This window comes from Mustela lutreola, chromosome 2, assembly GCF_030435805.1.
Source record: "Mustela lutreola isolate mMusLut2 chromosome 2, mMusLut2.pri, whole genome shotgun sequence".
NCBI lineage: Eukaryota > Metazoa > Chordata > Mammalia > Carnivora > Mustelidae > Mustela > Mustela lutreola.
This window is the reverse complement of record NC_081291.1, coordinates 125607184-125630068: the sequence shown is the minus strand read 5'-3', so window position 1 is coordinate 125630068 and position 22885 is coordinate 125607184. Positions and strand designations below refer to the sequence as shown.

At 33.8% G+C, this 22885-nt stretch overlaps 1 protein-coding gene across 5 annotated transcripts in view; it reads left to right on the top strand.

Annotated features, from left to right (window-relative positions):
• The window catches only part of NAALADL2 (N-acetylated alpha-linked acidic dipeptidase like 2), a 1363661-nt gene that overhangs the window by 1032720 nt on the left and 308056 nt on the right, over positions 1 to 22885 (top strand). For all 5 annotated transcript variants that reach the window (XM_059163440.1, XM_059163438.1, XM_059163439.1 and 2 more), the window contains 3 exons: positions 3517 to 3609; positions 6307 to 6512; positions 10963 to 11082. In XM_059163440.1, the coding sequence (XP_059019423.1) occupies positions 3517 to 3609; positions 6307 to 6512; positions 10963 to 11082 (419 nt within the window). The remainder of the gene's footprint in view (positions 1 to 3516; positions 3610 to 6306; positions 6513 to 10962; positions 11083 to 22885) is intronic.

Genomic DNA, 22885 nt, shown 5'->3' with positions numbered 1-22885 from the left:
CTTTAATAAAGAATGTTTGAACAATTGACTATCCATACTACAGAGGTAATATTGAATATCTACTTCACAGTGTATTTTGACTAGATTAAAAACTTGAATTTGAAAATTCAATTTTAAAATATTTGAAAAACATTTTCATGATAGTGTTTCTTAACCAACCAAACAAAAAATTAAAAAAAAAAACCCGCAAGTACTCAAGGAAAAACGATCAATTATTGATTTTGACTATGTTAATACTTAAAATATAATAAATATCTGGAAAATATAAATCACAAACTGAAAAGTGTTTGTACTACATATAACTGATAAGAGAATAATATTCTAAATAGAAAGAAAAAATACAAAAATACCCAAAATGATAAACAACTCAAAGGAAAATGGTCAAAGAACATAAATAAAAAACTTGGATTATGAATATACATATAAAAAATGGTTGGGGCACCTCGGTGGCTCAGTTGAGTCCTGGGATCAAGTCCTACATTGGGCTCCCTGCTCAGTAGGGAGTGTGCTTCTCCCTCTCCCTCTGCCTGCCACTCTGCTTCCTCTCTCTCATTCTCTCTGTCACAAAAATTAAAAAATAAATAAAATATTTAAAAATAAAAATAAAAAACTTTTCCTATTTCAGAACCCTACTAGTAGTGAGGGAAATGTAAATTAAAGCAATAATAAGATTTTTATACCTGTCAGATTGTCAAAATTAAAATTCTGAGGCACAACTTCTCTGGACCTATTATAGTTGAAGATACACATATATTATAATCCACAACTTCTAGTTATCTAACTGAAGAAAAAAATGGCATGTATGCAAAAGAAATATAAGAAAAACTTTTTTTTTTTGCCACAATGTAATGTTGAAAATTTAGATATAATGTCATTAGAGTTCAGTAACACTAGAACATAAACTGGGATTGATCGATCCTATTATCAAATATACTTAGCAGTTTAAATGAATGACTCACATCTCCTTACCTTCATGGAAAGTTATGAAAAACATAATAGTAAGTGGAAAAAAAAAGGAGCTAAAATAATTTCTGTCAAATGTCAAAGCCTATAAAAATGTGGAGTACATTGATTTCTATTTATGTGCCAATGCCCTTGTCTACCCATATCTGCTTATCAATCTCTCAATATTATCTAAATCTCTGTAACAAAACCTGAAATGATTAGCATTAACCTTAGGGTAATAACCAAATCTGCAAAATCATATTTGTAACTGAAAAAGGAAAAGAACTAAGGAACTATAGTAAAATAATATCTTAAAACTAGATATGGATCATCATAGTATGTTGCATTATTTTTTGTTCTTTTATATATATAAAGAATATCTTATAATGAGAGAAATGGAGGCTTAGATTGAGACTTTATTTAGCTAGAAATGTTATTATATATATGAAGACCTGGGTTTGAGTCTCAGTTCTGCCCCATGTGTTTTATTTAATAAACATAATAAAAACTTTCACTTGGTTATTTCAAGAGTCAGTGAGATAAATGTCTATTGTTATAAGTCATAAGACACTGTATTAATGCAAGGTAATATTCTAAGTAGTGTATATATCTTGTAAGGTTTTCTCACTTCTGAATTAGGGGGGAAAAAGAATCTTACAAAATCAGAGAATATTTTTTCATCTACATATAACTGAAAGATACTCTGGAAATATTTTTTAAAACTATAAAGTAATGTGTCTCTTATTTAAAGCGCACTATCTGGACTATTTGGAACAAATATAGAACATGGAATTAAGCATTAAAGACAAACATATGAGGGGTGCCTGGGTGGCTCTGTCAGTTAAGCAGCTAACTCTTGATTTTTGACTCAGGTCATGATCTCAGGGTGATGAGAGTCAGCAGTGTAGGACTCCGTGTCCCTGAGGGGAGTCTGCTTGAGATTCTCTCCTCCCTCTACCTTTGTTCCACCCTTGCTATCTTTCTAACCATAATAAATAAATAAGCTTTAAAACAAAACAAAACAAAACACATATGAATCCAACTATGTGATGTTCTGGAAAAAGGAAAACTATGGAGAAATTTGAAAGCTCAGTGGTTGCAAGGGATTCAATAAGGAGAGGGTAGGGGAAGGATGAAAAGGTAAAGCACAGGAGATTTTTAAGGCAATGAAACTATTCTGTATGATACAGTAACGTTCGACACGTGTTCTTATGCATTTGTCAATATCCTTATTATGTGTAACACAAATGGTGAATGAAGCCTAATGCAAACTATGGACTAGTCAATAATTATGTATTAATACTGTCTTACCAATGATAATGAATAGATCACCCTAATCAAAGATGTTAATAGGAGCAGGGGAGAGACATTGGATATTTGGGAGCTTTGTACTTTCCAATCAATTTTTCTGTAAATCTAAAACTGCTGTGAAAAACCAAGTATATTCATCAAAGCAAACACAAATGCATGATGCTTAAATTAAAACCACAGTACTTGGACTCTAAGCAGATTTCCATTTCTCATACATGAGTTGCTCAGGCATTCTCTCATGACATCCTTACTCCTGTTTTAGTTTTAATTTTAACAAATGCAGGATAATGATTTCCCATTTAAATGGTTAGAAAGCGTACATTCAAGGAAAGAAGAAACTTATTTATTTTAACAATTTTCATCTAGTGGAAAGAAGTGACACTACTGAAGGCCTGTCAGTATAGCTCAGCTACTTTGTATTAGCTGCTTTCTAACTGCCACCCCCATCCCACCCCCAGATAGAATCTCCTAGCTACCCTTGAACTGCTTCTAAAAACCTCCTACCCACAGACTTCCAGGATCCTTCAAATACAGAATTAATACATGTCACCCCTAAAGGCCTTCGAAGATGGCTTCAGGACTGTGACTGAATCATCTCCGGATTGGTGTCTTTGCCTTATTTGCTGTTGAAATTTTTGAGTATCAGGAATAAATACAAAAACTCAAAGAAGCAGAGCAATTAGGAGGAGATTTAGAATAGAAGTGAGAAAGCAACCAACACAGGTGAAAAATGAAGGCTGCAATATTTGGAAATACGTAGAACTTTAGAAATATTTATTCTTTTCATTTCTGTAATGCTTTACAGTTTTTAATGTGATAACATAATAATGAGTCATACAGGAAAGGTTAAGTTAGCTTCCATATGCTCTTTTTTCTGAAGCTAGCAAAGTACTTAAATTTATTTGGAAATAATTTTATCTGATATGTATTTTTTTAAATATGAGTTGCCCACTTCTCCCTGAGATCTTCTGGGTGCTCTCATATTGAACTTCACTGTAGCTCTGGGGTGTGGAGTTTAGGCTGCTTCTTTATAGCTCTGTAGTTCTGTGAGGCCAGAAATGGTAACTTAGTCATCATTGTATCACAAGTACCTAAAACAGAGTTGACACAAAATATTGAATAGATACTTGTGAAAAGGTGTAACTTTGATTTTCCAGAAAGAATTCAACTGTTTGGAATTCTTTTGTTAATGATCTTGAAATTTTTAAGAGAAAAAGACAGAATATAGGGGGAAAATCTTATTATTATTATTTTTTTCAGATGAAAGAATTGTCAACATGCAAGTTCAGACAGTTACAGAATTCAAAACAGTGACTAATGTTGTTGGATATTTAAAGGGCTTGACATCTCCAGGTAAGTAGTACTGAGATTCTGTACATATTTATAATCTATTAAACCTACAAGAAAATGCTCTATAACAATGTAAGAGCATAATTAAATGCATTTCCTACTTTAGATGTAACTGGTTCACTCCACTCTAAGAGTGAGTCAGTATGAAACCAAGAAGCAAGTCTTTATTCTCTTTCTTACTTTCTGCAAAAATAAATCAAAATAGAGAGTATAAGGGAAAACAAAACAAAATGAAATGAGAAAACATTTAGATTTCTCTAAACGATTTAGATTTGATAAATCGGCATGTACCTCATGAAGAAAAGCTACAAAAACCAATGGGTTGTTTTTTTTTCTTGTTTGTTTGCTTATTCTTCACTATAACATAACCCTTGGATTTTTTACTTTTATCAGGAAAGGACCTTTTTAAGAAAGAAAATTTTTTAATTTTAATGTGTCTTTAAAAAAATAATAAAAGTTTTTATCTCCAAAATCTGATCTTTCAGTGCTAATCCACATTCTTCCTCTGACCCTTCATCCATTGACAGTTCTGCTTAATGTTTTGAAGATGCTAGTGAAAAGATCACCTGGCTAAATTTTAAATAATTTTACTCCTTGCTCTAGGATGTTCAGAGCATCTTCAGATAATATCAGGCTAAGAAAGTAAAACTAGCTATATTAATTAAGAGACTCATAACAACACTTCCTAATGCATTGTGAGGCTGAACCACATATTGCTGTCTGAGTGCTTGACACCCAGGGTAGAATGCGGCAGTCCGGTCTGCACAGTTGGGCCACCTCTGTTAATTTGGTTGGGATATTTACTCCAGTTCTCCTTGGAGAATTACTTTTCTCCATGACTTTAGTCAAATTGACCCCATAATTGATAACCTAGAGAATTTGGAGATCAAGTTTTACATCTCCCCAAGTTTCTTACCAGCCAACTCTTAGAGAATTAATGGAAGGTTCATATTTTCTCTGTTTTCTTTACAGTAACAATGTTGAACACTCTCTGATTTTAATATCTTTAAATGCAAGATATAGATGGGTTGAAAAATTGTCATGGGCTGCATTTCAACAAATTTCTATCAAGAGAATTTCTAATCAAAGTACTGGCAATATTTATCATCATTGCTATATATACTAGTTTTTGTGGAAAAACTAAATTGTACAAAACTATACTAGTTGGAGGGTAAAAGAACTTTCCTAATTGAAATTCAATATGGAAAAAAATCAATTTCTTAAAATCAATTTACCAGTAGTATTCTGCAGGGTATAATAAGCAAAGCTTCCCAAATTTTGTTTATTTGAATTCTACATGAGAATACTGGCTGTTCATTCACATGATTTTCTTATTTAATGGCTCTGAAAATTAGAAACAATTGTTAAGGCTTTTGGATATGGTTTGTCTAGAATACAGATAATCCCAAGCAGAACTTTCACACATATCTGGGAGATGAGTAAATAAATTTCCTGAGTTTCAACATTTGCAACCACCCTGGATATACCATTAATTAAATTTTGATAAAATGTTTGCAGATCAGATCCATTGCTGGTTCTAAAATCAGCAGAAAGCTAAAATAATTTCATGCAGTGATTTCCCATCAAATAGCTTTCTGATGCCACGAAGTAAAGGAGTAATTCATTTATTCCACACACAAGTAGTACTTATGTGTCAGACACTGTTCAAAGTGCCTTACACTTAGCAACTCATTTAAAACAGAAAGCAAGGGAATGATGTATGTGGTATTTGTATTTTCATTTTATACTTGAAGAAATCCAGGAATAAAGACTTAGATAAGCTCTCCAAGGTCACACAACTAGTATATCGGATAGCCTGGACCCAAACCCAAGCAGGCTGACTTCAAAGTCTGCACCGCTGAGCTATGGGACATCTCTGAATAAAATGACACTCTGAAGAAATCTTTATACACAGACATATTGGGCTACTTGGTGAAAGAAATATAGATCAACACCAATAACATTCAGTGGCAACAAAATCGAAGGAAACTCTGGAGATAAGAGTTTTAGTCTACCTTATTATTGACGATAGTCAGTAATGTACATTGAGTAGGCCCCATCCATGTTTTGTGGAGATCTTTCTATGTTGTGTCTAATGGATTTTTTATGATTATGTGAAATATGTGGGAAGAAAACTTTTACAGTAGTTGTATGACTTTTGATGTTGAGGTTTTTTTTTTTTCTTCAGGGAATTGAGAAGAGCTAAGACTATAAGCTGGAAGCTGTAATTAATTCCCTAAATACTTCATTTATTTCAAAATCCATATATGACTACCACATTATTTAATATTTACAGCTACTGAATAACTGCTCCCTCATATGTATTAATAGTTCATTAATATTTACTGAGCATACACGCATTGTTTACGGGGTACTTCCCACTATGATTCTGGAAAAATGTTAGATAAAGGTTTCATTGTGGCATATTTGTATGCTTCATTAATTAATATGCATGTTGCAAAGGACAGTAATATGGATCTAAGCTTTGGAATCATAATTGAGTTCAGCAGCTGCTTCTGCTTTGATATACACAGATGTGTGAATCAAGACAGTGGGTGAAAAATGTTAAAGTAGTCTTAATTATTAGGACAGTTTTACATAATTGGTGCTCAGTTGTGCAAAGGATTATGTAAATGTCATTAAATTTATTGTTAAGGTTTATATTTTGTCTTAATGGCCCTTGTCTCCTTCTATTTCCAGACCGGTATATCATAGTTGGCAGCCACCATCAAAGTGCATACGGTTCTTATGGACAAGAATGGGCCAGCAGCACTGCTGTAATCACTGCTTTTATCCGGGCCTTGATGTTAAAAGTTAAGAAAGGGTGGAGACCAGACCGCACGATTGTTTTCTGTTCATGGGGAGGAACAGCTTTTGGCAATATTGGCTCATATGAATGGGGAGAGGTAAATGCACTTTAATTACTATGCTTTTCCTGCTCTCATGCTCTCTCTCTCTCTCTCACTCACTCTGACTGAAATTGATAAAATAAAGTTCTGAAGCCAGGGATAAGAATGTGCCTTTCAACCAGCTGTCCTATCTTCTAACTTGCTGAGATCACCTATAAGAAAGAGGGGGGATTGGGCCCCAGTGCATTGTGTTTGATCTGCAACTATCTTACTCTTGTTGCTCCCAGACCTACCCCACGGTTGTGTTTACCTTGTTATTGTTTCTCCTTAGACAGGTTGATAGTTACTGGAGAAGAAAAGATCAGGTAATGCATACAACTACTTTTTTTTCCCCCTAACTTTCTGGCAGTTATCTGGAATTAGGAAACAGTCTTCTATGTTAAATATCTACTACCAAAGGATCATACCATTATTTATACCATATGTAGATTGGCCTCAGAATAGTGGTTTCCTTCCTGCTCACTCCCTCCATTGCATCTTCCTTCGATTCTTACACATCTCTCTCTCTGTTCCTTCTTTCCTACAAATCTATTAACCCACCTACCTACCGAAACTACCTTAGGAAGGCTTTGTCCAAGTGATATCTCTATGCAATGAGTCATAGAACGCCACTGGAATGTTTAAGTTTCAAATGCTTTTGATAGGTATGTGTTTCACAGACATACTGTATTTTTAATGGGATATATAAAATGATAATTGAATAATTTCATTGTTAAAAACAATGAAAACATTTTAAAACTCTTAGTCTATTTACTTGATGATTTTTTTTTTTTTTTTTTAAGAGGGTTGGTGGAAAAGTGTAGGAAAAAAATCCACACAATTTTATCTCGGAAAATAAAACAATCTGATATTCTAGTTTATTTACTATCTCAGCTTAGGAAAAACAAAAGAAAACCAAAGCCTAAATATCTAATGGGTAATTCTCCTATGTCGTTTTTTAAGTATTAAAAAAAAAAAAGATAAAATGTCTATTGACCACAAAGAAAATATCAAAAAGATACACACAAAAAAATAGCAGGTGTCTTTTTATTTTATTTTATTTTATTTATTTACTTTTTAAAGATTTTATTTATTTATTTGACAGACAGAGACCACAAGTAGGCAGAGAGGCAGGCAGAGAGAGAGAAGAGAAAGCAGGCTCCCCAAGGAGCGGAGAGCATGATGTGGGGCTTGATCCCAGGATTCTGGGATCATGACCTGAGCCAAAGGCAGAGGCTTTAACCCACTGAGCCACCCAGGCACCCTGCAAGTATCTTTTTAATTTGAAGAAAAGTATTCTTCATTTTTTTTTTTTTAAGATTTTATTTATTTATTTGACAGAGAGAGATCACAAGTAGGCAGAGAGGCAGGCAGAGAGAGAGCGGGAAGCAGGCTCCCTGCTGAGCAGAGAGCCAGATGTGGGGCTCGATCCCAATACTCTGGGATCATGACCTGAGCGGAAAGCAGAGGCTTTAACCCACTGAGCCACTCAGGTGCCCCTGAAAAAAAGTATTCCTAACAATGGAAAAAATTTAGTGTAAAACTTATCAAGATATACATGTTGCAAATTAGAATATTTTTCATACTCAAATTAGTTGTGTATTTGTTTCATATTCAAAAGAACTAATTAAAATGAATCAATTTTATTGCTGAAAGAAACTTTTTAAATTTATGACAAATTTTTAGTTAGATGGAAAATGTAATAGCTGAATCAACTTCTCAAACTTTTATTCTAATTTACTTTAAAGACATAAATAAGTTAAAAAGCATTTTGGGTAATATATTTGTGATATGGGCTGATTTTAGTATTTCAGAGTTTTTTTCATCATAAAACAGTGTTTAAGTTTTCTTGTAACATTAATGTGGATTTTAAAAAGTGTGTCTTAAAGATTTTCAAATTCCAAAAATTTATTCCTCTATATCATACAGCCTTCTCCATATCTGTCTAGTAACTTTTACATTAAATTTATGTTATTCCTAAATTAGCACATATAGTTCTAAGCTATGTTCTGAAAGTTGTCTTTTCCAACATTAGTAGTTCCTAACTTACGTATCCTGAGCCCCCATGCATGGGAAGTGCATTGCAAAAATTCTTTGAATTTATTTGACCACCAAGCACCACAGCCTGTAAATTCGATCAATAATGTAGCCTTGTATGTATGTGGGCAATTATATTTTAAAATTGAAGAGATTAAAAAAATTGAATTTTTTGTGTTTGATAAAATATAGATTTATTTGTAAGTTTTACTGAATTCATTTTATCTTTTGATAGTTTTATATTTTTCTCTATCAGCAAATACAGCTAATACAACTAAAAACCCTGTAATGTGGGAGCCTGTAGAGAAAAGTATTTATGTTAGAAAAGACCCTTCCTATTCAAACATAGTAGGACCCTCTGTCCTTACATTTTTTATGTAGGAATGTATATATGTATGTTTGGCAACCAGTTATCCATTCAGTCACTTTCTGGCTTTTTCCATTACTAGATAGGCAAAGATACAAGAGTGAAGAATATGACAGATAACATATAGATTTGATTATTGGCTCATGAAGTATACTATGTAAAATTACTGTGTCTCATGAAGTCATTTTGTAAATATCTGCTTGAGAAGGAATTTAGAAAACTATTTAGAAAACTACTGGTTTTCCTGTTCTGTCTTTTTACCAAATCTACCCCTGAGAACAAAACATTTTCTTTTTAGTTGAAATCAAGTTACGGTCTAACCTAACTTCCCAGTGAAGATGAGTGAGGAAAGTACTTGCTGACATGTCATACTGCCCTATTTAATTTTACTTGCACAGGAAACCCACAGTTGTAATTAAAAAGATTAAGAGATATTGCTCACTAAACTTAGAACTGGAATTTATAGTGATAAAGTTATTATAGAAGTGACTCAATACTGATATTTATCCTTGAGGAAAATTATCACATTTTACTAAATAATTAGTACCATTTCTAAATAAAATAGTACCATTTACTAAATGAAAAGTACGTTTTTCCTTCTTTTCTTCTTTTGTAGATTCTTCATTTCCACAGGCACCTGCGGAAATGTTACAGAATTTACAAGTCAGAAAGTCTGACTTCAAATTCTTTCTACCATAAAACTCTGTGGTGTTAGGCGAGATTAACTTTTCCAAGACTTGATTCCTCTGCACATGTACTAATGCAAGGTTCTCATGAGTGTTAAATGCACTAACATACATACAGCTCCTATGTGCTACTGTGTAAATAGAAGTTGTTTTGCCTCAGCACTTGCCAGACATTTTTTTCTTAAAAAAAGGACACTTTTAAAATACATTATTATGTGCAGAGTATTTAAGCTTCAGTTCATCATTCCTGTCCATTTGAAACAATTACTCATTCTATTTATTTATTTATTTATCTATAAGATTTTATTTATTTATTTATTTCATGGACAGAGATCACAAGTAGGCAGAGAGGCAGGCAGAGAGAGGGGGAAGCAGGCTCCCCGCCGAGCAGAGAGCCCTATGCTGGGCTCAATCCCAGGACCCTGGGATCATGACCTGAGCCGAAGGTAGAGGCTTTAACCCACTGAGTTACACAGGTGCCCCTGAAATACTTATTCATTTTAAATGAAATGTCTTCACCTCTCTTATAGAGGTGTAGCTGAATTTTCAACTTAAAATAGGAGTCACATGCTGATTTGCCAGGAAGACAGGCTCTTGACGTCTTACGTGTCATATGTTAGAGGAAGAAAGGTAAGGTCCTAAGACCAAAGTATGACAGTTTTTAGGCCATTTTTATAGAATTGTCATCATGATGACTAGTCATTACATATTTATGCAAAAAAGGAGGAACATAACAGAAGGCTGTCTTAGTAGCACCTTATTAATAGGCACAGTGGTCTTCAGTTTTGGGGGATAGGGCTCAGCAAAGAAGTAGAACTATTCTGCTGACATCATTTTATGCTACTCATGTGCATAAAATGTATCAGGTTTTATTTCAGGTAATATGTGCAGGGACAAAGTTGTATTATGCTCCATTTTGCTCAGAATAAAGAGCTACTGCATGTAAAAATTAGCTCACTGTCTCAGAGGAAAGGCCTAGTTTGATTAATCACTGAAGTAGTTTACCCATTCAGTAACTATAATTCAGTAACTATAAAATAAAGTGCTGTGGCTAGAGCAAACGTTCTATCTGTACTCTAAAGTCGAATCTTATACTAGCTTAGCCTTTTAAGAACATTTTCTTTTAAGATTTGACTTTCTTCAGGAACATGTTTAAAAATATTTTGTCATGTGTGATATGTAACTCCTTATCCCTTTTATTTAAAATCCTTTTATGACCTTTGTACACTCTAATAGAGTACATTTTTTTAAAACAGTAATTGTACAATGTAATGATTTTTTTTTTGGCAATATAATGATTTTAAGTAGGGAGTTGATAAAGTAAAATTTTTTTCTTTTATTTAATGGTTCTTTGTTTGTTTATTTGTTTTGGTTTCAGGATTTCAGGAAAGTTCTACAGAGAAATGTCGTGGCTTATGTTAGTCTCCATAGTCCCATAAGGGGTAACTCAAGTCTACATTCCATAGCCTCACCATCTCTTCGGCAACTGGTAATAGAGGTAAGATGGACTACTTTTTAAAAAAATGATATTATATATATATATATATATATATATATATATATATACACAAACACACACACATATATAATATATTATTATATATAATAAAATTATTTATTATTTAATGAAATGCCTATTTCTCTATAATTTGAGAAATTATATAAATTGTCTTGATGTTTTCATTTGTATTTAATATGCCCCAAACTATCTGTTTTAAGTAATAATCTGTCACTTATATTTTTCATCAATGTTCTTTTAACCAGTTTTTTATGTTCTGCAATTCTGTACTTACTATGGTGATAGGTGTAGATAGCATCTTACAGTTATAGAGAACATATGTAAAATTATAAATTTGTTTTTTAAAAATTGAATTTAGTTCTCAAATTCCCAATTCTGTTAATTTTGATACTTTTTGGTAAACTTCATTACTTTAGACTTCCTCCTCGCTCATGGTTTGAGCAGATTTGAGACCTGCTTTATCTTCTAGACAACATTGTAAGCACCCAAAAAGCAGGATCTATGTCTAGTTCCTAGAATATAGTGATAACTAATTCTAAGATATTTAGAAAATATTATTTAAAAATACTTATGGGAAAGAATACCACACATTTTCCTATAGAATAACTTGAAAAAAAATCATGTGGCTTGTGATAATGTCTCAAGAGACATTCAAAAAATATTTATTTATTCATTTATTTAAGATTTTATTTCTTTATTTGACAGACAGAGATCACAAGTAGGCAGAAAGGAGGCAGAGAGGGGGAAACAGGCTCCCTGCTGAACAGAGAGCCTGATGCGGGGCTAATCCCAGGACCCTGAGAAGCTTAACTCACTGAGCCACCCAGGTGCCCCCAATTGTTTTTTATTTAAAAAATTTTTTTTCTTCTTCACTCTGGGGGCTCCTGGATGGTTTAGTCGGTTAAGCATCTGACTCTTGATTTCCGCTCAGTTAATGATCTCAGGGTCCCTGAGGTTAATCCCAAAGTCAGACTATACCCTCCACAGAGAGTCTGCTAGAGAGTCTCTCCCTCTGTCCTCCCCTTTCTCAAGTGCACTCATGCTCTCTCTCTCTCTCTCTCTCAAATAATTAAATAAATAAAATCTTAAAAAAAATTTAGTCCCTTCTGGCCTATTTCAAAGAGGTTTTCAGAACATCTCTCCTGTTTATTAGTTGAGTTCAATTTTATTTTTGCATTCTTTTTATGAAATATACTACAGATAAAATGATATGTGTTATTTCTCAGAATGAAAGTAATAATGTGACCACTGGGGGTGGTTTTCCCCCAACCTGAAGGGTTATTGGTGTATATTAGAAATGACCTTTTAGATGCCTACAGAATTTCCATTGAGTATCATAGAAACTGAGCTAAATAATGAACAGTGCTTTAGTTTAACCATAATGCCTGATTGAAATGTAATGCAAACTAACATTTTATGACTTTCATAAAGTATTTTCTAGTTTAATAGTTTTCATTGACATTTCCATATGTAGTATAATAAAGAAGACATTATGAAAGATGAAATAGATAAATCTGTACATTTGAGATCAGCAAAACCCCAGTGTGCATGCCCTAAATTATATCCAGTTCTGTAAGTGAATTCCTCATGTGCTTTGTACTGCTTTGCATTCTGTGACTCTCTTACCTGCCTTGAAAAAAAATCAAAAGAAAAAATTCAGCAGCAGATGTCTCTCTTAGAAAGTTAAGATATTTCTGTACAACTGAGTGATCAGAAAGAAAGTGTGAGCTCAAGTATCTGGCCACTGGAAAGGGTTATTTTAAAATTTATCTTTTCCTTCCTGCATTTTACCATATTTGTATTTTGAGAACTCTGGAAGATAAGTAATCATTGAAATTCATAAGCAAATAGAAATAACAAACTATTAAGGACTATCAAATCTAAAGAAATATCTATCTATAGAAATGTCTGAAAATATACTGCTTTTTAAAATATCTTGGCACATCTTAGAGAGATGTAAATATTAACATTTAAACCTAATTTTCTAAAAATATAGCATAGTTTATCAATAATGAATATTAACATGGAAGATATACTTTCCTATCTGCTTGGGGGAGGAATCTTTTTATTTGATAGTTAAAATGTTTCTGTACTAATCTAAGAATTAGTATATAAATTCTAATTTACTCAAAGAAAATATCCTTTCAGTTGAGAGAGAACATATGTGTGTTCTATAGGACAAATTAGAAAGGTAGGATTAGGGGATACCTAGATGGCTCAATGGATTAAAGCCTCTGCCTTCAGCTCAAGTCATAATCCCAGGGTCCTGGGATCGAGCCCCGCATCGGGCTCTCAGCTCAGCAGGGAGCCTGCTTCCCCTCTCTCTTTGTCTGCCTCTCTGCCTACTTGTGATCTCTGTCTGTCAAATAAATAAATAAAATCTTAAAAAAAAAGGATTATTACAAATTCAAACAAAAGCATATAAAGGTGAAGAGAACTAAAAGTAACAAAACCTCACAGTAATTTATATAATTTAAAATAATTTAACACTAGTGGAATTAAAAAGAAAAAAAAAGATTTAGAATGTTTCTTTGAAAAAATAAAAGGAATGAAGGTGCATGGGTGGCTCAGTTGGTTCAGCATCTGACTCTTGATTTTTGGCTCAGATCATGATCTCAGGGTCATAAGATCAAACCCCATGTCAACCTCCATGCTCAGCAGGGAGTGTCCTGGAGATTCTCTCCCTCTCCCTCTGCCCCTCCCTGCCTCAAATGTATAAATAAATCTTTTTTTATAAAGGAACATTATAATAGAATATCAATAACTTTACTTGCAAAGACATTTTATCAGTCTTTAGAACCTTCATATTTTATCAGTTTCTTAGATTCTGTTTTCATAAACAAATACGTTTCATATAATCTAGTGTAAATCAAACAAAAACAATTTAAAAATTATTTTTTCTACAAAGAACAATATTTTTTATAAGGCATGCTGACTAAATTGTGGATGACATAAAATTATACAGAATATACTCTTGCACAGCAATGCACAGAATCAAAAATATCTCATGAAGTTCATGTGGTAAAAATAGCAAATGGGGGGCACCTGGGTGGGTCAGTGGGTTAAGCCTCAGGTCATGATCCCAGGGTCCTAGGATCGAGCCCCACATCAGGCTCTCTGCTCAACAGGGAGCCCACTTCCCTCTCTCTCTGCCTGCCTCTCTGCCTACTTGTGATCTCTCTCTCTGTCAAATAAATAAATAAAATCTAAGAAAAAGGAAAAAAAATAAATAACATTGAATCTTTAAAGGTTGGTATACAATACTGCATTTATTTGTTTATTTATTTATATTTAAATTCAATTAGCCAATATATAATACCTCATTAGTTTCTGAGGTACTACTCAATGCACTGCATTTAAAAAAAAAAAAGAAAAACTAGACACATATAGGATATTTTAATGGATTATGAGCTTGATAGAAAACAAAACTGTGAAACGGTTGCCCTAAATCAAATACCAGTTCAAATTTCATTCTTACTATGTTATTCCAGTTAAGGAAGATGATTATTTCATTGACCTTGGTCTATTAGACCTTGGTATGCTGTGATTTTTGTTTAAATTAGACCTAATAGATGAATTGAAATAATGGTTTACAGTAAAATTCTCCCTTCTTCTTCTTTTTTTTTTTTTAAAGACTTATGTATTTATTTGAGAGAAAGAGAGAGTGCCTGCAAGCAAGGGGAGGGGCAGAGGGGGAAGGAGAGAGACAATCTCAAGCAGAATGCCTGATGAGCACAGAGCCCCACGTGGAGCTTGGTCCTACAACCCTGAGATCATGACCTGAGCCAAAACCAAGAGTTGGATGCTTAACCAACTGAGCCATCAAGACACCCTAAAATTCTCCCTTCTTAAGTATACAGGTTGATGTACAAGCATATAAACACCATTACAATCAGGATATACACAATTTCCATGCCGCAAAAGTCCCATCATAGCTGTAGCATTCCGTGTCCTCTCTTTGTTCCTAGTTCCTAGCAAAGACTCATCGGAATTTTGCCCAAATGGTTTGATCTTTCAGAATAGCATAATCAATGGAATTCCTTCATCACGTAGTCCTTTCTGTGTGCCTTCTTTTCCTTGGCATAATGATTTTTTAAAAATATGTCCGTATTGAAAGGGGAGCCCTCTTACACTGTTGGTGGGAATACGAACTGGTGCTGCCACTCTAGAAAACAGAGTTTCCTCAGAAAGTTAAAACTAGAACTACCCTATGACCCAGCACTTGCACTACCACATATTTATCTGAAGGATAAAAAAATAGTGATTTGAGTGGGCACATGCACCCTAGTGTTTAGAGTATCAATGTCCACAATAGCCAAATTATGGAAAGAGCCCAGATTTCCATCTACAGCTGAATGGATAGAGAATGGAATATTACTTAGCTATCAAAAGAATGAAATCTTGCCATTTGCAATTATATGGATGGAATAAGAAGGTATTTATTTTTTGAAGATTTTATTTATTTGTCAGAGAGAGAGAGAGAGACAGCACAGGCAGGGGAAGAGTCAGGCAAAGGGAGAAGCAGGCTTCCTGCTGAGCAATCAGCCCCATGAAGGACTTGATCCCAGGACACTGATGACCTGAGCCAAAAGCAGATGCATAACTGACTGAGCTACCCAGATGTCCCTAGAAGTACCATGTTAAGCAAATACCATGTTATATATGATAATATCATGTTATATAAATATCATAATATGATATTTATGTCATGTCATGTCATAATTATGCCATAATATCATGATATATAAATATCATAAATATCATGTTATATATATATAAATAACATGAGATATCATGTTAAGCAAAATAAGTCAGTCAGAGAAAGAAATACTGTATGATCTCACTCATATGTTGAATTTAAGAAACATCACAGATGAACATGTGGGGAGGGGAGGAATAATTAAATTAGATAAAAACAGAGAGGGAGGCAAACCATAAGAGACGCTTAATCATAGCAAACGAACTGAGGGTTGCTGAAGGGGAGGTGGGTGGAAGGATGGGGTAAGTGAGTGATGGACATTAAAGAGGACACGTGTTGGAATGAGCACTGGATGTAATATGCAACTGTTTAATCACTAAATTCTACCCCTGAAGCTAATAATACAGTATATGTTAACTAAATTGAATTTAAATTTTAAAAAAGTAAAAGAAAAAACGTCCTTCTTGTTACATGTGTCAGTCGTTGTACATTTAGAGGACAAGGATAACAGGTTAGTCATGTCTGGGTTGAATGCATTACCTTTGGAGCTCTTCTTTCAGCTTGGTACTCTTTGATTTTGAAATGAAGAGGAATTAAACTATTGAATTAAGAGAGGAAGCCATTTCTCTGAAATTAGTCTATTAAATTTGAATTAAATCATCCTGAATCGAGGAGTACCTCCTGATCAGGTCATGATCTCAGGGTTGTGAGATTCAGCCTGGCGTCGGGCTCTATACTCAGCCCTGAGTTTGCTTGGGATTCTGTCTCTCCCTCTTCCTCTGGTCTTCCTTCCACTCGTGCTCTCTTTCTCTAAAATAAATAGATGAAATATTTTATAAATAAATAAATAAATCATCCTGAATGTAGAGAATGAAGTCTTTTGAAGATTCAGAAATGCTTACTGACCATAGGTTTTAGGTTTTTCTTAGAATTCGTAAACAATTGACCTTAAAAAAAATTACCCAAAGAATAACAAAAACTGATGGGTACCAAAACTAAGTAATAGGAACATGAGAGTTAATGGTACTGCTCTCTCTTCTTTAGTGTTTATTTGGAAATTTTCATTATAACTTGAAAAAAAACCTCCAAAAATGCCTAAGTTTTCTAAATTACAACTCTGATAACTAATAAATTCATTTGTCTTCTGAAAGGAAGTGAGGTACCCCTTGAATGGTAAATAAAAGGCAAGAACTAAGACTTTATGTGGTTGATATTTTTCTGTTAGTTTTGTAAAATTTTGAATGTACACTTCTGCCCTCTTTGTGCAGAACATTTTTGCCAAAAAAATTAGCTCATTTAAATTAATTTGTATGTTTTAGAATTAAAAAAAAATCTTAATTCAAAAAAACTAAAAATTAAATATTAATATTTCTCTTAAAATCCCCATTTCAGAAGTGAATATATTTTATTTTTTTTTAAAGATTTTATTTATTTATTTGTCATAGAGAGAGAAGCGAGAGCAAGCACAGGCAGACAGAGGGGCAGGCAGAGGCAGAGGGAGAAGCAGGCTCCCCGCCAAGCAAGAAGCCCGATGTGGGACTCGATCCCAGGACGCTGGGATCATGACCTGAGCCGAAGGCAGCCGCTTAACCAACTGAGCCACCCAGGTGTCCCTATATTTTCAAATTATAAGTTACCTAATTACCTATTTCCTTTGCAAAAATGTTGATTTCATATTAATGTTTACTTCTTATTTATATTTTCCTATGCAAAAATACAGTGAAATAACTTTTTTAACTTATACTGATAATGTTAATATGTGCATTACAGAGATCAAAAAAGTATGTCAATTACATAAAACTAAGAATTTTTTTTAAGATCCAATAAACTTTTATAAATGGACTTTTTAATTAAATTTAAAAATCTCATCTGTACAGTACTCTAGGAGATTCTGGTATGAATTTCCTAATTTTTACTCTATTGTTGGTGGTCATTTGGATTTGGATGATTATTTCTAGGTTTTAGCTTTAATGAATACAGATGCTATGATTATTCTTTTGTGTTGGTAGAATGGGTGCATGCATTTTTGAGGAGTATTTATCTGGAAATGAAATCACTAGGTTACTGGGTAAGCACATGATTAACTTTAGTAGGCACTGCCAGAGAATTGTCCAAAGTATTAACTATACTACCACCAGGAATGTATGAATGTCCTAGATGCCTTATATCAACACATTGGTGTATGGAAGTGTATCTTTTTTGGGTTTTAATTTGAATTTCCCTGATAATTAATGATGATTAATAATGTGGATATCTTCCTCTATAAAGGATCATTTGAGCCTTTTACCTTTTAAAGAAAAAGAATTCTACCTATAAAAAAAGAATTGTTCATCTTTGTCTTATCAATATGTAAAAGCTCTTTATGTATTCTCGATTCAAATTTTTTGCTGGTTATATATTGTGAAATCTTCTTCCAGTCTGTCACTTGACATTTTACTTTCTTCTTGGTAGCAACACACCTTAATTATTAATCTTATGGAAATCTTCTAAACAGCATTTATTGTTCCATATCTTATACAAAACACAGTGAACTTAATTTAGTAGTGATGTTTAAAGAGCATTATAAACCTTTATAATCCTCTGATTCACAAACATTTTTGAGTCCTTACTCTCTCTTTCAATCTGTATATATACACACACGTATATATAGGAACTCACTTAGGCCTCCTAAATGAGTAAGGAATAAAATATCTTCGTAAGATCCACTTTTTCAGAAGAAAACTATTTCTTGAAAACAATTTCCACTGATCCTTAAGTGTACAATAAAGGATATATAGATCAATGTCCTCTTAGTTAATGAAGCGCGGCTGTCTTCATACAAAGTTAGTTATGGAATTCAAGATAAAATGAGATTTCTCCCCAAATAATAATTTTAAGTATTAGGATGCAATACAAACACACACATCCCTCTCTATATACACTGCTGTTTTATGTTTATTTTTTGAAATCATCTTTCATAGTTCACAGAAGGTATTGATTTTGCCTTTAGAAAAGCAGAATTTGATCATCCATATATTAGTCGGTACTCTGCAAGTCTCAAGTAAATAGTGATGAAATTTCTAGGAGGTTATTTTGGGCAAGCCCGAAGCATTTGTACATATAAAAGTAGTCAATCTAGCTATATTCTTCTTAAATGTCACTTTGAAGCACCTGCCAGACACAGGCAAACCTGATCAAAACCAACTGATTGCATCAATATTATGAAAGAGTCCACAGAATGGACAGTGTTGTTATTTTTTTAAGTCCCTGAAAAAAAAAATGGCAAAGATTTTCTTAGTTTTATAGTGTTTTGAAAATTTTTTCATGTTTTATTTTTTCATACCAAGAAATACCCAGCAGGAAATATAGTACATATATCTTAATTCAGCTGCATCCATTAAAGCATTGAGCCCAGAACCAGACTACAGTATTACATCATTATGAATACCCCCAGTCCTTGCAGAGCTCTATAATATGATAAATATTTATAAAGAACCCAACTGTGTATGACATTGCTGTAGGTATTGTAGGGAACACAATTAGTAGATGAAATGCCCCTGTTGCCTGGGAGCTTATGACTTTGCCATGAACCTCAGACATGCATAAAGAGCTGAACTATAGGGGTGAGCGTTATGTGCCATTCGTTATGTGCCATTCTGGAATTCCCAGAAAAGAGGCAATGGAATTGATTTAATTCAGAGTCATGCATTATATAATGTGGCAAACAGGTTGAATATACTCAGAATCTTGAAGATATTTAACCATCTGTCTTGTCAAAGCTCAGTGCTTCGATCATGTAAACCAACTGCTCTTTTCCAGAACAACCAAAGTTCCTTCTCAAATCACACAGCTGATGTCCATTTCCATTTCCTCGCTCAAGTCAAGTGCAACTCTGTTATGCTTCTGAACTTTTTCTTTCGTGTTGAGGGGTACTGAACTGCCAGGGCTGTGTTTGCCACGGTAGTTGTACAGTTTCTACTAAGTGCCACAGTGCTGGTTTCCATTCTGCCTCATGATGCTACTATTCCCTACAGGGTAGAAACAAAACAGGGGAGACATGTTAGCACCAGGATGTATTTGGTTTGAATGTGTGTTTCTAGAAGGCTGATTTTTGAATAACAGAGTTATTAATTATTATTTTCTCTTGATTTTATTTTTATACACTGTAGAATTAGAATAACTAGTTCTAATCTTCTAGGGCTTCCATAACAGAATACCACAGACCGGGGAGTTTAAAGAACAGAAATTTATTTTCTTAGATTTCTGGAAGCTAGAAGTCCAAGTTAAGATTCAGGGAGGGTAAATTTTTCCTAAGGCCTCTCTCTGTGGCTTGTAGAGAGCCACTTCTCACGATGTCTTCACAAGGTCTTTTCCCTGTACATGCTCTTTCCTGGAGTCTCCTCTACTTCTTATAAGGACACCAGTGCTATGAGATTAGGACTCTTTCTTTATGTTCTCGTTTAACCTTAATGACCTTGTTGAAGGTCTTACCTACATAAATATGGTCACGTTGGTGCCTAGATTTCAACCTGTAAAATTTGGGAAGACACATTTTAGTCCATAATATTGACCAAAATGCAGAGTGGTAGAGTACAAAAGGCATAGTGGTAGAATTTAAAAAGCTGTCTTTTCTTTTTCTCTCTCTTTCATTGATAATTTTTTAATAGAGAGTACTGAAACAAAGCTTAATTTCTATTCTACTTGCTATAAAATATAAAAGTAGAATTGACTTTGAAACATTCTCTACTGACTTGTCTTTCATGATACATGACATAGTTTTTGTTTGTGTATTTGGTTTTATCCTTGTTAGTTTTTATCTTTTTATTTTTTAAGGAGAGAAATTCTCTGTGCTTTCTTGCTTACAATAAATTACAACTCTTTTCAGTGGATTCTGCTTAATTCTACTTTATTTATCTTCCTTTCTGCTGCTTCTACTACCAGTAGCCAACTGGAGTGACCATAAACACCAATAAACTGATTTAAAATCCTATCTTACACTAATTTACCATTTCGATAAAGTCTCACATTTAAAATTGTGATTTTATTGGCAGGTGACTTTATCTCCTAGGTTTACAGTACTTTCCTTTGTGTTAAAACCAAGCAATCCCTCCAGTTTATTACCGTTTTACAAGGTTTTCTGTTCGTATAGGTTGACAATTTGTAAATTTCTTTTTATTTAAATCTAGATATCAAGGGAAGTCTTGGAGTATGGCTACAACCCTGAATTTCAGAAAGCAGCTGATTTAAATGTTTGGATGACATAGCCAAAGAATGGTGTAAACAATTAGAGATATTAAAATATTAACCAATTTACTGGGGAATGCATTCATGCAATCAAAATGAATATAATGTTCCTAAGTGGCTGTAGTTGAGTTAGTTTGAGTCTGACTTTTTGATTGGTATATGAGACACTAGACCTCTACGGGATTCAGTAGAATGGCCATATACTCTGCGGAACTATTAGTGAATCACTGTTACTGGCAGGTTAGATAAAACTGCTTCATCTATACAGCATCATAAATGCAATATAATACACTTCACCATGTAAAGAAATGAAATTTCTTCTGATGAATTAATTCTCTTTTTCCCCCACTTGACCGTTAACATATTTAAAAAACCTACCACTTATGTCATCAGTTAATTATCTAATAGCAATTACAATAGTAATGTTTTGTCTTTATGATGTATGACATTTTATCTAAAGTTTCTATGAGTAAAGAAATTAATTTAAAAAGACATGGCTTCATGGTTTACACAAACCATCTTTTTAGGAGTGCCGGCGTGGCTCAGTCAGTTATACATCTGACTCTTAATCTCAGTTGAGGTCTTGATCTCAAGGTCATAAACTTGGGTCCTGCTTTGGGATCCATGCCCAGCATGGAGCCTACTTACAAACAAACAAACAAACAAACAAACAAAAACTTTTTCAAATATAACTTCTGGGATAAATTTAGTTTCTATTGCTAAGTGTTTACCCCAAATAAGTTGTATAAATTATGACTCCTTTGCTTTTGTTTGTTAGTTATATTTTTAAGAAGCATCTTTACCAATTTTGTATTTATGTTGATATTTTGTATTTGAATGACTCACTTTTTTCCTTAGTAAATAATTTGTTTCTATATACTAACAGTGAATTGTCTGAAAGAGAAATTTAAAAGCAATGCCATTGGGATATCTGGGCAGTTCAGTGGTTTGAGCATCTGCCTTTAGCTCAGGTCATGATCATGATTGAGTCCTCGATCAAACCCAGATCAAGGTTCCCTGCTCAACAGGGAGTCTGCTTCCCCACCAGCACTGCCCCCACCTCACCCCCACTCTTGCTCACAAAAGTGCTCTCTCTTTCACTCTCTATGTTTCTGATAAATAAATAACATCTTTAAAAAATAAATAAAAGCAATTCCATTTGCAGTAGCACTGAAAACAGTCACATACTTAGGAATGAATTTAATAAAAAAGGTGAAAGAGCTATACACTGAAAATTATAAGACATTGATGAAAAGTATAGAAGAAGACACATAAATGGAAAGATAATTCATGTTCTTAGATAAGGAAAAAATACTATTATTAAAAATGCACATGCTTTGCAAAGTGGTCTACAGATTAAATGAGATCTCTGTCAAAATTCCAAGGGCATTTTTTTGCAGATACAGAAAAAAACAATCCTAAAATTTATATGGAGCCACAACAGACCTCAAATAGCCAAAGTGATCCTAACAAAGAAAAAAAGAAAAACATGCCTGGGAGTATCACATTCCCTGATTTCAAGCTATATTACAAAGCTATATATATATTACTCAAAACAGTTGGGGCACCTGGGTGGCTCAGTCAGTTAGCTGGCTGCCTTCCCCTCATGTCATGATCCTGGGGTCCTGGGATCCAGCCAGCCCCAAGTCGAGTTCCCTGCTCAGTGGAGAGCATGCTTCTCCTTCTCCCTCTGCTGCTTCTCCTGCTTGTGCTCTCTCCCTCTCTCTAAGTAAATACATAAAATTAAAACAAACAAACAAAACAAAACAACAGCATGGTACTGGCTTTAAAATAGGCACATAAGGCACTGAAACAGAACAGAGAGTACAGACATCAACCACGCATGTATGGACAACCAAT